At 49.9% G+C, this 17,178-nt stretch overlaps 3 protein-coding genes across 11 annotated transcripts in view; 1 reads left to right on the top strand and 2 right to left on the bottom strand.

Annotated features, from left to right (window-relative positions):
• DRAXIN (dorsal inhibitory axon guidance protein) overlaps positions 1-9,312 on the bottom strand; it is a 15,731-nt gene extending 6,419 nt beyond the window's left edge. Inside the window, exons 1-2 of one of the 3 annotated variants that reach the window (XM_086860291.1) lie at positions 9,203-9,312; positions 337-815 (exon numbers count right to left, since the gene is read on the bottom strand). In XM_086860291.1, the coding sequence (XP_086716417.1) occupies positions 337-799 (463 nt within the window). In that variant the 5' untranslated portion in view covers positions 800-815; positions 9,203-9,312. Of the gene's footprint in view, positions 1-336; positions 816-1,998; positions 2,959-8,504; positions 8,624-9,202 lie in introns of those variants that run through there. The other 2 variants (XM_086860289.1, XM_086860290.1) reach the window with 2 other exon arrangements.
• MAD2L2 (mitotic arrest deficient 2 like 2) lies at positions 8,734-17,178 on the top strand. 5 transcript variants are annotated; one of them, XM_086860302.1, is made up of 9 exons: positions 8,734-8,811; positions 11,650-11,701; positions 11,920-12,038; positions 12,574-12,645; positions 13,469-13,569; positions 13,685-13,779; positions 13,886-13,959; positions 14,938-15,030; positions 15,338-17,178. In XM_086860302.1, the coding sequence occupies exons 2-9, from the start codon at positions 11,662-11,664 to the stop codon at positions 15,377-15,379; spliced, it is 636 nt and encodes a 211-aa protein (XP_086716428.1). In that variant the 5' UTR covers positions 8,734-8,811; positions 11,650-11,661; the 3' UTR covers positions 15,380-17,178. The 5 variants fall into 5 exon arrangements, with proteins under 5 accessions (XP_086716428.1, XP_086716425.1, XP_086716426.1 ...); XM_086860299.1 differs by lacking the exon at positions 8,734-8,811 and adding an exon at positions 8,994-9,061; XM_086860300.1 differs by lacking the exon at positions 8,734-8,811 and adding an exon at positions 9,399-9,484.
• Positions 12,109-17,178, bottom strand: part of FBXO44 (F-box protein 44) — a 47,467-nt gene continuing 42,397 nt past the window's right edge. For all 3 annotated transcript variants that reach the window (XM_086860297.1, XM_086860298.1, XM_086860296.1), the window contains 2 exons: positions 15,298-17,109; positions 12,109-13,921 (listed from right to left, as the gene is read on the bottom strand). In XM_086860297.1, coding sequence (XP_086716423.1) covers positions 16,963-17,109 — 147 coding nt within the window. In that variant the 3' untranslated portion in view covers positions 12,109-13,921; positions 15,298-16,962. The remainder of the gene's footprint in view (positions 13,922-15,297; positions 17,110-17,178) is intronic.

Below are 17,178 nucleotides of genomic sequence, written 5' to 3'. Positions count from 1 at the left end.
AAATTGGGCCGTTTACTAAAAAGGAAAAAAAAAAAACAACAAAGCAGGCCACCCTAAAACAGCCCCTCAAGTCTTAAGGACTCTCAGAGTTCCCCCTGTAAGACAAACCAGGTCATTTTCACAAAATTGCAGCCAGCACTAAAATTTTCTGGTACTGCAGTTCCCCTTTTTTCTCGTGCCTCTTTTGTTTGGCAGATTTCTCCCCAGAGCAGGCACACACTCCACACCCTCCACACACCCATGTGGCTCCACCACAGCTGCGTCTTCTTGCCCTCACACAAGAGATGCTCATTTCCAGTGACACAACAGCCCCAGCTTCCCTTGGAGCTCAATTACCTCGGTGGTGTTTGAGCCTGTCCCTGCGGCTGTGTCGACGCTGCTCTCGGTTCTGCTTCTTTCCTTTCTCAGAGCCCGGGGACTGGTTTTCTCTCTCAGGATACAACAATTCAAACCCCAGGAACACATCCTTATTCTGTTTCAGGGCTGCTGGCTGGCCCTCTGCCACCAGCTCTTCCACAGCTGAAGCTCCACTGCCCATCTTGAGGGTCTCTTCCCCAGCCAGCTGCCCTCTTGAAGGCATGGCATGGACCCTCTCCTTCTTGGCCGAGCCTTGCCTGTGATGGCGCCCAGTTCTGGGCTGCTGCAGCCACAACTCTTGGTTTTGAAGGTGGTTGTTGTTCTCTGGGGCATTTTTGAGCTTTGTGCCAGGGTTCAGGGAGACTGCAAGACTGATGTCAGAAAGAAGCAGCACGCACAGGAAAAGGAAAGAGGAGAAGGTGGAAGAAGTTTCCATAACCATGGGTGCTCTGTCTCACCTGCAATTGAAAAAGAAAAACAAAAAAATAACAACCAACACTTAGGAAATGTAAAGGCCATGAAGATTCAGTCCTAGGACACTTAGATGAAAACCATTATGGTGTTCTGAGCTGGAAGCAAGTTATTCCCTCTTTGCTTATCTTCTCCCAGCCCTGGTTACAGCAGCTGAGACACATCTGCAGGGCCTGCAGGGCTGAGAGGTCCCAGTTTCATGTGCAAATGAGGCCATCAATCAGTAGGACACTTCCCTTTGATTCCTCACTAGCCCCCCTACCCTCCTATTCACAGCCCACCATCTGAGGGGCTGGGGGGGCTGGCTCCTGCCCACAGCTCCTAAGCTTGGCACCACACCAGCTGCCCAGCCAGGGCTGTCTGCTGCCAGGTTGGCATCCTGGGCCAGGGGCACTGGCCCCTCCTCACAGCTGGTTTCCTTGCAATGAAGATGTCAAAAAGAACAGAGCTGGGGGCAGATGGTGGCCTCACAGGACCAGCAACAGCCCTGAGTAGCTCAAGACAGAGACTTCCACACATGCTTGTTTCAGGGTGGATGAAATTGGTCAAAGAAAGAAAATACACGGGAGATTTTGTGCTGGTACCTCATGGCATAGCAGGGAAATAAAAAGGGTCTCAGCAGAGCAGGGGCTGCTGGTCTAAGGACCAAGGGGCAGAGAGGCAGACTGAGGTTTCTTTAGCTTGTCCCACTTTCCCTCCTTGATCCTGCACAGGACAGGCAAGGCTGTCACTGCGAGGGCAATTTAAGTCCCAAGGACATTGGGACCAAGTTTCATTCAGTCCACCAGCACAATGGCTGAAGACTGTTCTCATTTATTCTGCTTCACTGTCGTATTTTTGAGGATCCTCTTTCATCCTCGTGTTTGTGTTACAAGACATGGCTTTGGGATGTTGCACAGGTCAGAGCATTCTCTAATTAAGTTATTTAGTCATTCTTCCCTGTCCTTCCCCACAAAATGGGGAAAGGTATTTGCAGCATTTCTAGTGCAGCTTTTCCAGACTGTCCTTCCCTCTGCACAGCATGAAGACATGCTTAAAAACGAAGTTCCCTGGGACTGCCAGAAAACCAGGCCTGTGCTTACATTTGAGAAATACTGTCACAGAGTTACAGCCACAGCTTTTCACTCAGCCTCATCCCAGTTTTTCCTGCACTTCAGCCCTTGGCTGTACCTGATTTCCATCTGTTCACCAGGAGAGTCACTTTGCTGCTTAGGGCTCACACTCCCTTCTCCAGGTGATTTTCTGCTTGACCAGTGTGTTGATTTGGCACAGCCTGGTTTTTGGTAGCAGGGAGGGCCACGGAGGTGGCTTCTGTGAGAAGCTGCTGGAAGCTTCCACCACATCTGACAGAACCAATCTCTGATGGCTCTGAAGATGCCCATGCTGCCGGCCCAGTCAGAGGTTGGTAACACCGCTGCGATGACACATTTTAGAAGAAAATCAGAACAGCAGAAGTGCAGTTTTCCCAGGGGTGCCGAGGTTCTGTGGCCATCCTGGGGTGGCCCGGGGTGAGCCTGGGCAGCCGTGCCACGGGCAGAAGGGCAGGGCCGGCGGCGGCTTCTCCTCCCGGCTCCCTGCACGAGGAGAGGCGTCAAACAGCGCCCGCGCCGCGGCGGCCGCCACTGCCCGCACCATGGCGGCTGGGCCGCCCGGCCGGCCGCAGAAACGTGGGAGCGACTCCCGACACGGAACCCAGACCAGATCAACTTCTTGGTGATGTGAGGTCCTGCCAGCATTCTTCAACTGGGGGAACTTGTTGGCAGTGGTACCTACGAGCAGCAGTTTTCTTCAGAGGAGAGCAGGAAGTGAGGACGTGTGAGGGAAAACAACATGGCAGCACCGAGGGCAGTGGGGAAAAAGGAAGGGGAGGAGGCGCTTCAGGCACCAGAGCTGAGATTCCTCTGCAGGCCATGGTGAGGAGCTTGGTGAAACAAACTGTGCCCTGGTCATGCATGAAGTCCACGGGGGATGCAGAGATCCACTCACAGCCTGTGGGAAAAGTGCTCAAAGCAGAGAGGGTGGATGCCAGAGAAAGCTGTGATCTAGTGGGAGACGTGAATAGACAGAGAGGGTTCCTGATCCCAGAGATGGAGAGAGAGGGCCCCTGATCCCAGAGATGGAGAGAGGGCCCTGATCCCAGAGATGGAGAGAGAGGGCCCCTGATCCCAGAGATGGAGAGAGAGAGCTCTGCTCCCAAACTAGAGCAGCTGATCCTTTGAGAACTGCACCCCAGGACGAGTGACTCACTCCACAACAGTTTTGGGAAGGCTGTTTGCCCGTGGCAGGGACCCCATGGCATAGCAGAGGAAAGATTCCCCTCCCTGAGCAAACAGAACTCGAGTTTGCTCGAGAAGATCTCGAGTAATGAACTGGCCCAAACCTCCATGCCCTGTCTCCCTGTGCTGTCGGTGGGAAAGAAGGGCTGGGGAGGGGAAAAGGTGTTTTGAAGGCTTTTACTTCTCATTGTCCTCCTCTGACTCCGTTAATAACCTTTATACCTTACACCTTTAAATTTGAATCTGTTTCGCCCTTTGAGTGTTTTCCTCCTAATCCTTAACTCATGAGCTTTGTGATTTTTTTTTCCCTCTCCTCTGCCCAACTTTAGCATAAGAGGGTGAGCAAACATTTGTGGGTGCCTGGTGTTTGACCACTATCAAATCATGACACCAGCCATTGTCACCTGTGAAGGGCAGCAGGCAACAGCCTTTGAGGCCAATTCTGACTCCAATTTTTGTGGAGTTGACAGAAGATACCCTCGGAGTAGCCTGGGCTTTTCCTTTCCCCTTTTCTTTCAGCCTGAGAGACAGATGTGGAGAATTTTGAGTCAGTGGAAACTCTGCCATCACAGGAGCCCAGCATCCTGGAGTTAAGAGAGAGATGCCTTCATCCTGTTACTTGACAAAGCCCTGCTCATGTACTCACCAGCCAACCCTTCCTTCCAAATCTTTCCAAGATTCCTCTCTGTTGCTGTTCATAGCCTGGGAACATGTTTTCAGTTCAGCCATTCCCTGGAAATAGGCAGGCAGCACAGGGGCCTTCTTTTCATGCAGTTTTCAAAAAGCAGGTCTTTCTACTGGCCATAAAAGACAATAAACTGTTCCTTGAGGACTGATTTAGGAGGCACTGGGAAGCTCACTTGCTGGAGGCATAATGCTAGAAATATTATTTTATTGGCAACTATGTGGAAAAAAGGAAAACCAGACTGACAGCTAAATCTATTAAAAAAAGCATTTGAAGTTCTTCTTCAAAACTACTAGAACAAATAGAAATGCACAGCTCTGCATGGGGTCATTTGCTTTTTCCCCAGACCATGGGGTCTTTGTTTTTTTCCTAGGATTTTCTCTTTAACAACCAGAGCAAACCAGCTGGATTAAGACATCACTCAGAACAACTCAAAGAGCTAGAAAGAGCATCTTACCTTTTCATCTGGAGGCAAAATACCAAGAGGAGAGAACAAGTGCAAAGAGAATGCAAGGGTGTCTCCAATCTCACTCTCACAGACATGGCCCTTTGATGGTAAACCTGACAGACACATTTTGATTTTCAATGGGAGCTGGGAGGCAGCTAAATGCTGCAGGGCAGTTAAACAGAAGGTCTGCTTCAAAGCATAGGGGGCATTTATTTAAGCTGCCCAGCTGTCTTGTTGGCATGAGCCAGGAGGAAAATGCAGGTAGAAACACAGATTGCCTCATCTCTGCACTGGCAGAGTGGGCAGGCTAATGTGCTGTGTTACTGTTACTGGGAATTTTGCAGTAATAATGCAGATAAATACCTGTGCTACACTGTTGTCAGGGGAGATCTGAGCTGTTTGCTAAACTAAACCACTGCATGGACAAGTTTTGGTTAGATGCAACACTGCTGTGCTAGAGGCAAAACAGTCCCAGCCTTCTGTTTCCATGTCCTGATCTATCTTTAATTCCAGAAACCTCTTCGTACCTCTTTCATTTTTCTTACCCTATAGAATTCACACTTACAGAAGACAGCTAGCTAATATAACAGCATCCCTAGTTCTCAGTGCTCAGGTTCCTCAATGGCTGAGCACCAAAATAAACTTCACCCTCTTTTCTAGCAGGACCAGAGTCCACAAAAGAAGCCCATGTTAGCCCTGGCCTCACTGCAGGCTACATCAGCAGGGTGAGAGCTTTACTGTCACCTACAACAAAGGATGAAATTCTGCCTGAGACACACACCAGGCAGAAAGAAGTCTGGTCTTATAAGGTGTTACCTTTCCTAAATTGCTATAAACAAACATACATTACAACAAAGCCCAGAATTTGTCCTCTTCTTAGGGCTCATGTATTAGTAAGGGAAATAGATTTGCCAGGTAAGGCTATCCCTGTATTTCTTCACACCACCAGACCTACATCCTTATTGTTCCACCCCTCTCCCTGCACTGCTTTATATACCTTCAGGATTACAAGCCACCTGTGGTAGCAAATCTGCCTCTCACATGAACACAAGTGCAGCAGAGAGCTGCCCAGAGTAAAGACTCAGGGCTGGGGAGCGAGTTGCAGTGGTTTTCCAGCCACAGTTTCTGGTCCATTTTGGGTCAGTAGTAGATGGTTACAATCCTGTAAGTGAAATTGCATCTTGGATAACTTTCCCTGTAGGAAGTCTCCTTCTCTGGACTCACTAATATAATTGCTATTTCTCTGCTCTCTATTTGTAATTCTGCACTGAGCAGGTACACAGAAATTCATGCATGCTTTTCCCCTACAAATACAGTTGTGTCACCTTGGCTCTGAAATAGACTCTGCAACTGTCCCTGGTGTATTTGTTTTGTATTGGACAAAGCAGGAACATCAGATCCTGCTTTACATTCATTCACATATCTCACTTAAAATCATATCTGACAGTCCTAGTTTTAACTTTTCACACATGTTCTTCATGTCACAGCCAAGAGGAACAAAACCCTTGAACCAAGAGATTGTCAAGATCCTTGATGCATTTAGCATGCTCAAGGGCTGAACCAAGTTGGACCCAAGCACATGTGCTGGGCCAGGCTTCTTTTTGGCTCTGATAAGCTCAGACTTTGGCAGACGTGTGCTAAGATTTCCTGGACTCCAGACAATCCCAGCCTGCAGCAATACACAAAGTGTATGGGCATCTACATGGGTGTTGTGTGTATGTGCCTGTGTGGCAGGGATGACAGACAATAAACCCAGCTTTGTGTGCCAGGCTCCCTGTAAATAAGAAGCCATGGGGTGATGGATGGGCTTGAGAAGGCCTGGAGCAGAATGGATGGGGTAGGCTCTATGGTGGCTGACATGCAGAGAGCTGGCTGGAGCCATGAGGATGGCATTGTGCAGATAAATGAGATTTCACTTCCCTGCTGGGTCTCTTTCCATCTGTTTTTCTGTTTCTGGAGGCAAATGCTGGAAAGCTTCATAAACAGTCTGCCAAGAGACTTTCCCATTTCTAAAAGCTCAATCCCAGTTTTCTAGGGTCTCCCAAAGCAGGCAGGTAATATTTGCCCTTCTCTTCCTCTCTGGGGCAAAAGTACTAACACTTTTATTCTTTCCAACACTTCCTGTATACTTGATTTGCAAAGAATTTAAATTGTTTTTGCTGTTGTCCCAGACATCCTTGGGATGACAGAACAGCAGAATTCCCCACTCACAGATCTTCAGTCCTTTTGTGTTCCTTTTCAGAGCTGCCCTGCTTTTTAGGTTTCCTGTTTCCATCATCACCATTCCTCCCTATCTTGCTTTTCATACTTACAGGACTCCAAAGTTTCCTTGTCCCTCATGGCTGTGATGCAAGACATTTCCTCTCTGCAGATATTCAGGCTACGTGAACACCCCCCACTCCCTTTGCCCTTTGAAACATCTGGTTCCTTTACCTGAGCTGTTTTCTCTCACTTTTGCTATCCCCAGACAGCACTCCAGAATAGAAAGGGCCAAATTCAGTAATATACCAGTTGCATTAGTGGCACAAGAGACAGGACATAAGGATTCAGATTTGCAAGGCATTAAGTAGTAGTTGTAGTTGTAGCTGCCCCTTCACAAAGTCTCTCCCTGGGACAATTTGTATTGAACAAACAACTTGAAACTTGATTCACTCAACATTAGTTGTAGGGCTGGAGCTGGGACTCCCCTCACACATCAGCTCTGGCTGGCAGTCTGTGCTCTACCCTCCTGATCAGAACAGAAGTCATCAGTTCACACAGCACAGCCCAGGGAGCTCCCTCTCCTGCAGCCCAGGCTTGTGAACTTCCTGAGTCCCTGCTGAGCTCCAGCACCCCTGCTTTACACTGGACACCTTCAGGTGTCCCCTAGCCACAGCTGTGCCACCCTTTCTTCCGAGCCTAGTCCAACCTGCCCAGAGATCTTCCCAGCACAACATCTGCCAGGGACAGGTCAGCCCAGCGAGTCACTGCATTGAAGGGGAAGAGGGGCCCATGCATGAATATGCAGTACCCTCTGCTCTGCTTCCCTCTGGGACTTCACAGTGTGCCTGACGCAGCCATCACAAGCGACCTGCTCTCAAACAGAGCCTATTCTACCCAATAATGAGACTAAAACAGCAATGAGCCCGAGATTAGCATCCAAGATATAGTTGCTTGCTGTCAGCATGGCAGAGAAGACTCTTCAGTTTCATGCACAATGCCAGGTGACAAATGGGACACAATCAATAGGAAAGGTCATTGCTCACCCGGCTGGAAAGTACTCGTCAGTGTTACAGGGAAGAATGGGATAGATTTACCCTAATCTTTGCTGGGAGGGAGACATGGATGTGTCCCGATTGGCAGAACAGCTAGGCTGTGCTTTCAACATTCCCCCTTGAATGACATTCTCACTTTGAACCGTACCTATAAAATTAATGCCTCCTTCTTCAAGGGAGAGGAGACGGGAATGCAAAACCACTTCCATTAAACCCTCTGGCTGACAGAAAACTTCAGCTGTGAATTGGAGAAGTGTCACTTAAATTCTACGTGATGAATTACTAGCTGCAATAAGCCATTAACTGATGCCAAACCGATTTAATTCAGAAATGAGACCTCACGTTTATCACCAGAGGAAGAGGAGAGGAGAAGCCGCGGGTAGCCAGGGGCTCGGTGCATGGCAGCGCTCGGCTCTGTGAACACAATGACTCGGTGGGAAAAGCTTCCGTCGCCCCTCGGCATCTCTGGCTCGGAGCCGGGACATCCCCTGGTGTGCCAGAGGGGCTCGGGCCCTGCGAGGGACGGTGCCTCTGTCCGAGGCGACTTTGCTTCCAGGAGCGAGGCGGGGAGGGAGCTTGCAGGAGTGACCCGCGGTGGGGCGGTGGGACGCGAGCCCCGGAGCCCGTTCCGCACATCCCTGCGAGGCTCACGGCGCAGGGCACGGGGGCGAGCCGAGTGACAGAGCCGCGGCGGCACAGTCCGGAGCCCGCTCCCCTGCACGGGTGACAATAGGTCTGACCGAAAGCACGGCGCCCCGGCACCGTCCGAGCTCTGTGCTCGCTCGCCCCCCGAGCGATGCCGCCGTGCCCGGAGCTCCGCGCGCATCCCACCGACGGCAGGACCGGGGATCCCCGTCACCCCCTGTCTTTGTCTCCTCCGGGGCGCACGGAAAGCGGGAAGGTGTCCCCCACTCCTCCCCAGTCCCTGAGACAGCAGAGGGGAATCAGCTCGACGGAGCATCCACCCCCCGACCCCGGGGCGGGGTGAGCAGGGCGCGAGCAGCGCTGCCTACCTGTGCGGAGGTGCCGGTGTGGCGGAGCCCGGCAGGCACGGCACGGCACGGCACGGCACGGCACGGCACGGCACGGCAGGGCACGGCACGGCACGGCACGGCACGGCACGGCAGGGCACGGCAGGGCACGGCACGGCACGGCACGGCACGGCACGGCACGGCAGGGCACGGCTGGGCACGGCACGGCACGGCACGGCAGGGCACGGCACGGCACGGCACGGCACGGCACGGCACGGCACGGCACGGCAGGGCACGGCACGGCACGGCACGGCACGGCAGAGCTGTGCGAGCGGCGGAGGGGAGGCAGGTCTGCGGGGGGCAAGGGGTGTTCAAACCCGCGAGGAGGAGGAGGAGGAGGAGGAGGAGACAGGGGGAAGGCAGTGGGGGAATGTGGAGAGGAAGCGGGGACGTGGGGAGTCCCGGGGGAGCGGGGTGCATGGTGCGGGGGGAGGTGGGGCTGGGAGGGGCTCCGGGGCTCCGGCCGTGCGGGGGGCGCAGGGGGAGCGCGGGGCATGCCAGGGCAGCGCGCTGCGGGGCAGCCCGGCGCTAAGGAGGAGGTGGGTGCGAGAGCGCAGGGTGCTGGTGGCAGCAGCGGTCCCCGCCCCGGGCACGGACGGGACAGACAAAGACCGGAGACAAAGGCGTGGCAGCCCTGGGGAGTGGAGGGGGGAGCGGGTGAGCCGGTGAGCCCCGCTCACCTGCGCGGTGGGGCGGGCTCCGCGCTCCCGGGGGGTTCCCCCGCGTTATGGTCACGGGGTGGGGGCTCCGCCGGCGGCTCAGCGAGCCCCGCTCCCTGCACCGAGCCCCCGGCCCCGGCGTGGCGGGGGAGCTGCGGGGGTGCCGGGACCCCGCGGGGGCAGCGCGGCCACCCCGCGCCCGCTCCTCCCGCCCGCCGGGGGGCGCTGCCGGCGCCGCGTGACGTCACCCGCGCGCGCCGCCACCGCCCCCGCGCCGGGCGGGCGTGAGGGGCGGCGGGCCCGGTAGGGAGCGGGGGGGCGCCGGGGCGAGAAGCGACACCGGGAGGGGACACGGGGACGGGCACTGGGGGAACAGGGGGAAACACGAGGGCAGGAGGCCGTGCTGAGGCGGGGCCGGCCGGCGCTGGGCGCAGTGGGGCGGCGGGCCGTGCGAGGAGCCCCGTTTCGGGAGGGAGCAGCGGCGAGCGGGCGGTCCCGGGGCTCGGGAATGCTGAGGGAAGGCGGTGCCGCGCGTCCAGTGGGAGCGGGACGCTCCAGGGAGCTGTCCCCGTCCACCCTCCCTTGTGTTGAGACACCGGAGTGGGCGAGGGAGCGGCGGTGGGCACGGGCAGGGCACGGCGGGGCTGCTGAGGTGGCCTGTGCCGGCTGTGCTGGGCTAGTGCTCTACAGTGACAGGCACGGGAAGAGTCTGGGTTATAGCACATGGTATAACCCATGGTATAACCCATGGTATAACCCATGGTATAACCCATGGTATAACCCATGGTATTCCCCATCCCTGGAAATGTCCGAGGCCAGCTTGGATGGAGTTTGTACCAGCCTGGGATAGTGGAAGGTGGCCCTGCTTCTGGCAGGGTGTTGGAATACGATGAGCTTTAAGGTCCCTTCCAACCCAAACTGTTGTGTGATTCCATGATCTTCCAGCCTGCACAGTCCTTGAGTTCCTACTTTGTGACTGTGTGGAAGGGTGGATCCTTCGGGTTGCTTGAGCCTCTCTTTAAGAAGGGATGAAGTTTAAGTGAGGATGTGAACTTAAACCTAGAAACATACATTGTTTATGATACTCTAGATTTTTTTGTATTAGTATGAGTATTTGTGTTGTACGTGTATATGTACAAATTAATACTAGCATTAATACTAATACTAGTATTAGTTTGTATTATTACTTTTTGTACTAGTTTGAGACACTGTGGCTGGAGTGCTAGAGAGATGCTTAACTACCTTAATTTTATTTAGTGTAGCAGATCACTAATATTCCAGGAAGTCCTTGTATACAGTGGTTTAACTCTGTTTTTCAAAAACTGGGGATGAGAGTAGCCCCTGTTTTGTGCAGGTTGAACAAATTCTTCGTAGGTCTGAAAAACATGTTTTGTTTCAGCTGAAACAGCTTGAAAATCAGTGTCTAAAGAGCTGATTGGAACATTTGTGGTTTGTCAAAAGTCTTTGTAGGATACCCGAGTTACTGGTGGAGCCAGGGTGCTCCACAGGCATTTAAAGACCTCTACAGTTCATGAACGGTGCTGCTGTTAGTGGTTAGAATTTGCTTGCATGCAGAGAGTGTGGATAAAATAATGAAACAAATTAAAGTTTTTAATAGATAATTATGTACACTGTGGCTTAAATTGTGTAAGGCATGGAGTCTGCTATGCAGGGAAAGCTTCTGGGAAGCTGAACTTCAGCATCTGCTGTTTGATTGTTGGCATGTGAAACTCAATTTGTCACCATAATGTGTTGCCCTTTGTAGCTCACAAGTTTCAGGCTCCCCAGGGATGTAGCCCTACAGAGTTCAAGGAGCAGCTGAATGATGCTCTAGGTCACATAGTTTAATTTAGGTGGTCCTTTAGGTAGTGAGGAGCAGGGAGTTGTACTCTGTGATCCTTATGGGTGCCTTCCAACCTGAGGTATTCCATAATCCTGTGTGACAAAGTTGACTTAATTATGCAGCTCTGCAGGGTTTGGGTTCCTTGGGACTGCACAGAGAAACTCAGAAGCTGTTGGCAGTGGCAGCAGGTGAGAACCTGTGTGATGGTGTGTCAGTGGAGGATGTAGCTCCAAGCTTGGAGAAGCAATGGTTCATGGTGGTGTTAGAATAAACCCAAAACCCTGAGAAGTTCTTGTGTTATAGGAGGAGATAGGGCTTAGAAAAGGCAAGTACTGTGAAGCTTTAGAAAAACAGTGTTTCTTGTGTTACTAGAAAGTATTTGTCTGAACTTTCCTGCATCCCAGAAAGGGAGAGAGACTGAAAACCCCTGGAATTAAATTATGAATGATCTCTCATCCTGAGTTTTGTGCACTGCTGGTAATTCCTGAGGACATGTTGTGCTTATGGGGGGTGCTTACACCTCTCACTGTGGGTTCACAGGTCTCCTGGTATACAGCTCCATGAACTGACTAGATGAATAATACAGGAGCCAGAGGATAACCATTCCTTTTGTGGTTACTTCCAGGGCCTGGGGAAGATGACCACTCTCACACGGCAGGACCTTAACTTTGGGCAAGGTAAGGTGCTGTACTGAGGGCAGCTGGTGTCCTTGTGAGGCTCTTGGGCACTGAGCTTGGGGGAGTGTTGCTGTAGGTTGCTCTAAACTTTCTGCAGCTAAGAGGAGGCAGGTGGAATTTATGCAGAAAAAAATACTTGTAAAAAAATTCCCCTGAGCCTATGGTATTGCTCTACTTTCCCACACCCTATTCCAGCATCCTTTACTTCTGTTTTTCAGTTGTTGCAGATGTTCTTTCTGAATTCCTGGAAGTGGCTGTTCACCTCATCTTGTACGTCAGAGAAGTTTACCCTATTGGGATCTTCCAGAAGAGGAAGAAATACAATGTACCTGTCCAGGTAGGAGATTTTTCCTGGAAGCTGACAACCACATGGACAAACAAAACAGCCAACACTCACCAGAACAAACTTACACTCTGGAAGTGATTGTTTAATGTACAGCCTGATTTTTGAGGAGAGCTTAGTTCCTCTCATAAGAGAGAAAAGCCCTGTAGTTGAGGATACAGCAAGTGCTCATGGAACAAACAGGTCATGGACAACAGTAGTGGAAGGCTGCCCAGCTCTGCAGTGAGGTAACAGGAAAGTATGTTTCCTAGGAAGTAGAGATGGTTGGAATATGCTATTCCAAATATGCTGTTGTGGGTATACATTCCAGATATACAACAACTGTGTGGGTGCCATGATCTGCTTCAGCTGATTAACCCTTCCCTGAAAGAATTGCTGGTTTGAATGGGCAACTCTGCATTTTCCAGCACTATTTGAAGCATGACTTGAATGCCTTGTACACACTGGTGCTTCTGTTTAAATCTTCCCTTTTAGTATTGTCCTGGCTCAAATCAAACACAGCTCTGACTCTTCCCTGTGTTTGCTACAGATGTCCTGCCACCCAGAGCTGAACCAGTACATCCAGGACACACTGCACTGCGTAAAGCCATTGCTGGAGAAGGTGAGCTCAAACCAGGGACCTGGGCTAAAATACTGCAAGAGGATTTGATAGAAAGTAAGACAACATAAATATTACCTTAACTGCAACATTAGTTTACAAATTTACCATATACAATATAGTAGCTGATAAAAGTTCCTAACAAAACTAAAACCTAAAATCATAACTTTTCCTGGCAGTTAAGACCCTGCCTTGCTTGTCTCATATACCACACAAGGACATGTCTGTATATTTACATCATTCTATCATTCTGCTTTACAATCCATCCCAATTTAAGCACCTGTTGTGGCAGAACAGTTTGAATGCTTTGCTGTGAACCAGCAAGCAAAGGTAGGTCTGGACTCCAGGTTTTTTGAGAGAAGGATGTGACCAATGAAACATTCCAGGAGGCTGCTGGCAGGCTTTGTATGCCTCACTCTTTATAGACAATTTGAATGCACATGTAGAAAATGGAATTAAGTCTGTTTTAAATTGTGGTTGTATAAAGCTGTTCTGTTTAGGCAATGGTCTGAATGTATCTTAACTTCATTGGTGTCCAGAGTGATGCAGTGAGATGGCTGTGCATTTCCTCCCTTGTTCCAAAACAGGATCTAGAGGAATTTAGCACACTTCATCTCCCCCAGCCTTAGCCACCCAGCAAGAAATGGCTTTGCAAAGGCATTTTTTCTGATTGCTAAGAATAATCTGGACTAAGGTTTTGGATAAAGGTTTGTTCTCTTGGCCCCAGCAACTGAGTGTACTCCACTGCATCAAAGTACATGAAGCACACTGTGGGCAGCAGACAGCTCGTACTAAGGAAGAGATTTTTTTGTCTTGGTTCCTGCAGAACGACGTGGAGAAAGTTGTGGTTGTAATCCTGGATAAAGAGCACCACCCCGTGGAGAGATTTGTCTTTGAGATCACCCAGCCACCTCTTCTTTCCATTAGGTGAGGTTTCCACTCCTGCTTGCCCATGGCATCCAACACCCAGTCCTGGGAGATATTCTGGGAGCAACTTTAGGCCTTTGCTGCATGCCAGTAACAACTGCTGTCTCCTCCACAGTTCCGAGTCCCTGCTGTCCCACGTGGAGCAGTTACTGCGTGCCTTCATCCTGAAAATCAGCGTTTGTGATGCTGTGCTGGACAACAACCCCCCAGGTAAATAAATGTCACTTGGATCCCAGCAGCCTAATGCTTGGCATTCCTTGGCTTGGCCAATCCTCTGGGAGCTGTCCCCTGAGCTGGAACCTGATACTTCTCTTAGGTTGCACCTTCACAGTTCTGGTTCACACACGGGAGGCTGCCACACGCAACATGGAAAAGATCCAGGTGATAAAGGTGAGTGATACCCTTGGACACCTGATTGTGTGTAAAAAGCTGCAGAGCAAAGACTGGGCAGTGCAGTTTTGGCATCTCTAAGGTTAAGGCTGAGAGGTATTTTGAACATAGGTTGGTGTCACATGACAACATAACTGTACTTGAAACGTGGTGAAATGTGCTGGTGAGCTGAACACATTTGCCACACACAGCCACAACTTCAGACAACTTCAAGTCTTGAAATAGATTGTAACAATACTCACTGCCCAGTGCTTGCTTAGAAACACTTAGAAATACTCAGGCATGTAGAATAGGTACTTGAATTTAATCAAGAAAAAAAGCCCTCACCCACCATCCACTATGTGGTAGCTGATTTTGTGTAAAGAACAAGAAAGACGAAGATTCAAGTAAGGAGTAGGTTTGGGGGCACAAATACATTTTATCTTGCAGGAAACTGTGCAGAACACTTTATGAAGGAAGACTATTTTTAAAGAATCTTTGCTTAGATACAAGGAACTTTTTTCCTGAGTCAAGTTATTTTAGGTGTCCTAAGGCACAAGAAATAAAGCTAGCCAAGTATAAAATTGTTTCAAAATGAAAGTCTGTTCTGCACTGCTTAGAAATGGAAACTTGTGGTGTAGTAGAACCACCTTTAGACTTCCAAGGCAGGATGGAAACCCATGCCCTAAGCATTCTGGAGTTGCAGTTAAATCCTGGTGTACTGAACTAGGCATGGTAGCTCAGGACAGCTGAGAGTGTATCTTACTCATCTCACTTTAAAGAAGTGAGACGTCACTTCTGCAGTAAGTGAAGTGGGTTGATCTCACAGTTTGATGCTGTAACTGAAAATAATTATGTTGAGCATGAGGGACAAGTGTGTAAGGTTTGAATTACCTGTTCCCTCAGCCAGTCTGTCTCTTTTAACACAAAGCAAGTGCTGAGGAGGAGCTCACAGCACTGCTGGGTTCTGGCAGTAACACCTTGTGTTCCTGCCCCCAGGACTTCCCTTGGATCCTCGCTGATGAGCAAGATGTGCATATGCACGACCCCCGGCTTATTCCCCTGAAAACCATGACATCTGACATCTTAAAGGTGAGCAGAACATTCTGACCAAGAGGTGCTGAACCTGCTGTAGTTCTGAACTTTGAATGCTCTGACACCAGCTCTGCAGTTTTCTGTGGTGTTACAACTTTAAAAAATACTGGTGAGCAGTAGCTTAGTCTTACAGATGTCTGTGCCAGTAATCAAAGCAGGGCAAGATTCCTCATAGTAAAACAGGAAACCTGGTTATGGGGGAAGGTATAAACAACACCTATTCAGCCTGTTGCAGGCCTTTCTTTTTTTTTTCCATTCACCTACCTGTATACCAACACTGGACTGTTGCTTTTTCTCCCTCTAGATGCAGCTGTACGTAGAAGAGCGAGCTCACAAAGGCACCTGATTTCAAATCTTCCTTGCCTTCAAGCTTCATCTGATCTTCCAGTGGAGTAAGATCTGTCACAAACTGTATCTTGATGACCATCTCTTCAGCTGGCCTTCTGGGTGAATGTAGAGCAGCTGCTGCCTCTTTGTTTTAAGTGCTCTTACCACTGTATAAAGAACTGACTTGGGATGGGGAGCCAGAGCCTGTTCCCATGTTGACTTGTGTGAGAGTACAGGAGTTGATACAGTGCATCCCTGGGGAGTCAGTGCTTTATTACCAGCCCAGTTCTCACCTGAAAAGGGCAGCTCCATTGCACACAGGCAGTGACAGACAGCAAGGAGCTGTCACACAATCCATGAGAGCAACATTTGTGCTAAGGGGGAGTGAGGCCTTATGTAGTGTCTGTCTACTGTGACTATCCCAAGTAGTCTTCAATAAATATTAAGTTTTACCCCAGCTGAACTGGGCTGAGTTCTGTCAAAACCAGGCTCCCTTCTTTGATGAGGAAGTATTTTTATTTTCTGTGGAGCTTCCACCACTTTTCTGGCCCATATGTGGACTCTGTCAGTTCCTCTGAAAGGCTGTACAACCTTGGTCTCTCCCCTTTCACTCAGAGGTGGCATTAGCAATGTGGAATTTGTCTGCCCAGCAAGGACACCTGCCAAGTATCCTACTCCTAACAGAGAATAGGTAAGGAAAGCACTGTTAATCCTATGCCTGTCAGAGGAGATGGAATACGGCCTTAGCATTAATTCTGAGTATATAAGGGTGGCAGACACTGTTCACAGTGAGCTGAACTTGTTTGTCAGAGAATTTGGTACACTAGCCTGTCCAGTACCTCCTGCTTCCTCCTAGAACAAGGCTGGACACTGCTTTAACATTTTAGATTGGGTTACACTGCTCAGTACAAACCAGTGGTGATGTGAGAAAAGCCCAGCACAATCAAAAGGCTCTTGTGTTGTTAGGCAGCTGCCTGAAGGGACTCCCTACCTTCTCTTTCTCTCCCTGTTTATTCAAACACCAAGGGACTGTTTTGGATAGGAAGGCAGATACCATTTTGATCACACACTTGCAGAAAGGGCAAGGAATTCACTACCAGTGACACAGCACTTAGGAACAAAGGGTGACAGTTTCCTGTGCTAGGAAGTGTCTGATGCAGATCATAAATCTTAACTGAATCTTAAAACTGAAAACAGGAAAGAAAATACCATACAAAGCAATCTGTGGCAGAGTCCTTGTAGATACCATTGGTAATCTGAAATTAAACATTTTAGCCTTATCTTTCTTAAGTTCCATAAACAAGAAAGTATCTTTAACACTCTGTGTGTTAGCATAAGAATGTATTAACTAGAAAAGATAGATCTCATATTTAATTGTCCCAGTTTTTCTCTGGAAGGGCACCAGTACTGGAGTAGCATCCATGGTAGACGAGGACGGAGATGAAGACAGAAGCCCTTCCAAAGGGCTGGGCCTGCAGAAGTTCTGCTGTGAACAAGAGCTGCAAGACAAAGCTAGGACACACCCAGAGAGTACAGGCAAATAGTGCACCTGAGGCCAGCTGGTTACAGTCCTGAGGTAAAAGCAAACCCTTGCACTGTGCTTCATAACGACGTCTGGGGCCCAATGGTGATGCTGCTGTTTGTCACTCGGATCCCGTACCATCCTGCCCAGAACTGGGTGTCCTGGCCTCCGTGCTGAAACCAGATGTAACGAACTCCTTCTGGGTAATTCTGGAAGGTGTGAGAAATCTGGAGACAAAAGAGAATTCCTCTGAATTTGTGTAAATAAACCAGCGCTCACCTAGAAACTCAGAAAAA

Source organism: Cyanistes caeruleus, chromosome 22 (genome assembly GCF_971803275.1).
Source record: "Cyanistes caeruleus chromosome 22, bCyaCae1.hap1.1, whole genome shotgun sequence".
Classification (NCBI taxonomy): Eukaryota; Metazoa; Chordata; class Aves; order Passeriformes; family Paridae; genus Cyanistes; species Cyanistes caeruleus.
Note: the sequence above shows the minus strand (reverse complement) of the source record. Positions and strands in the feature narration are given on the sequence as shown.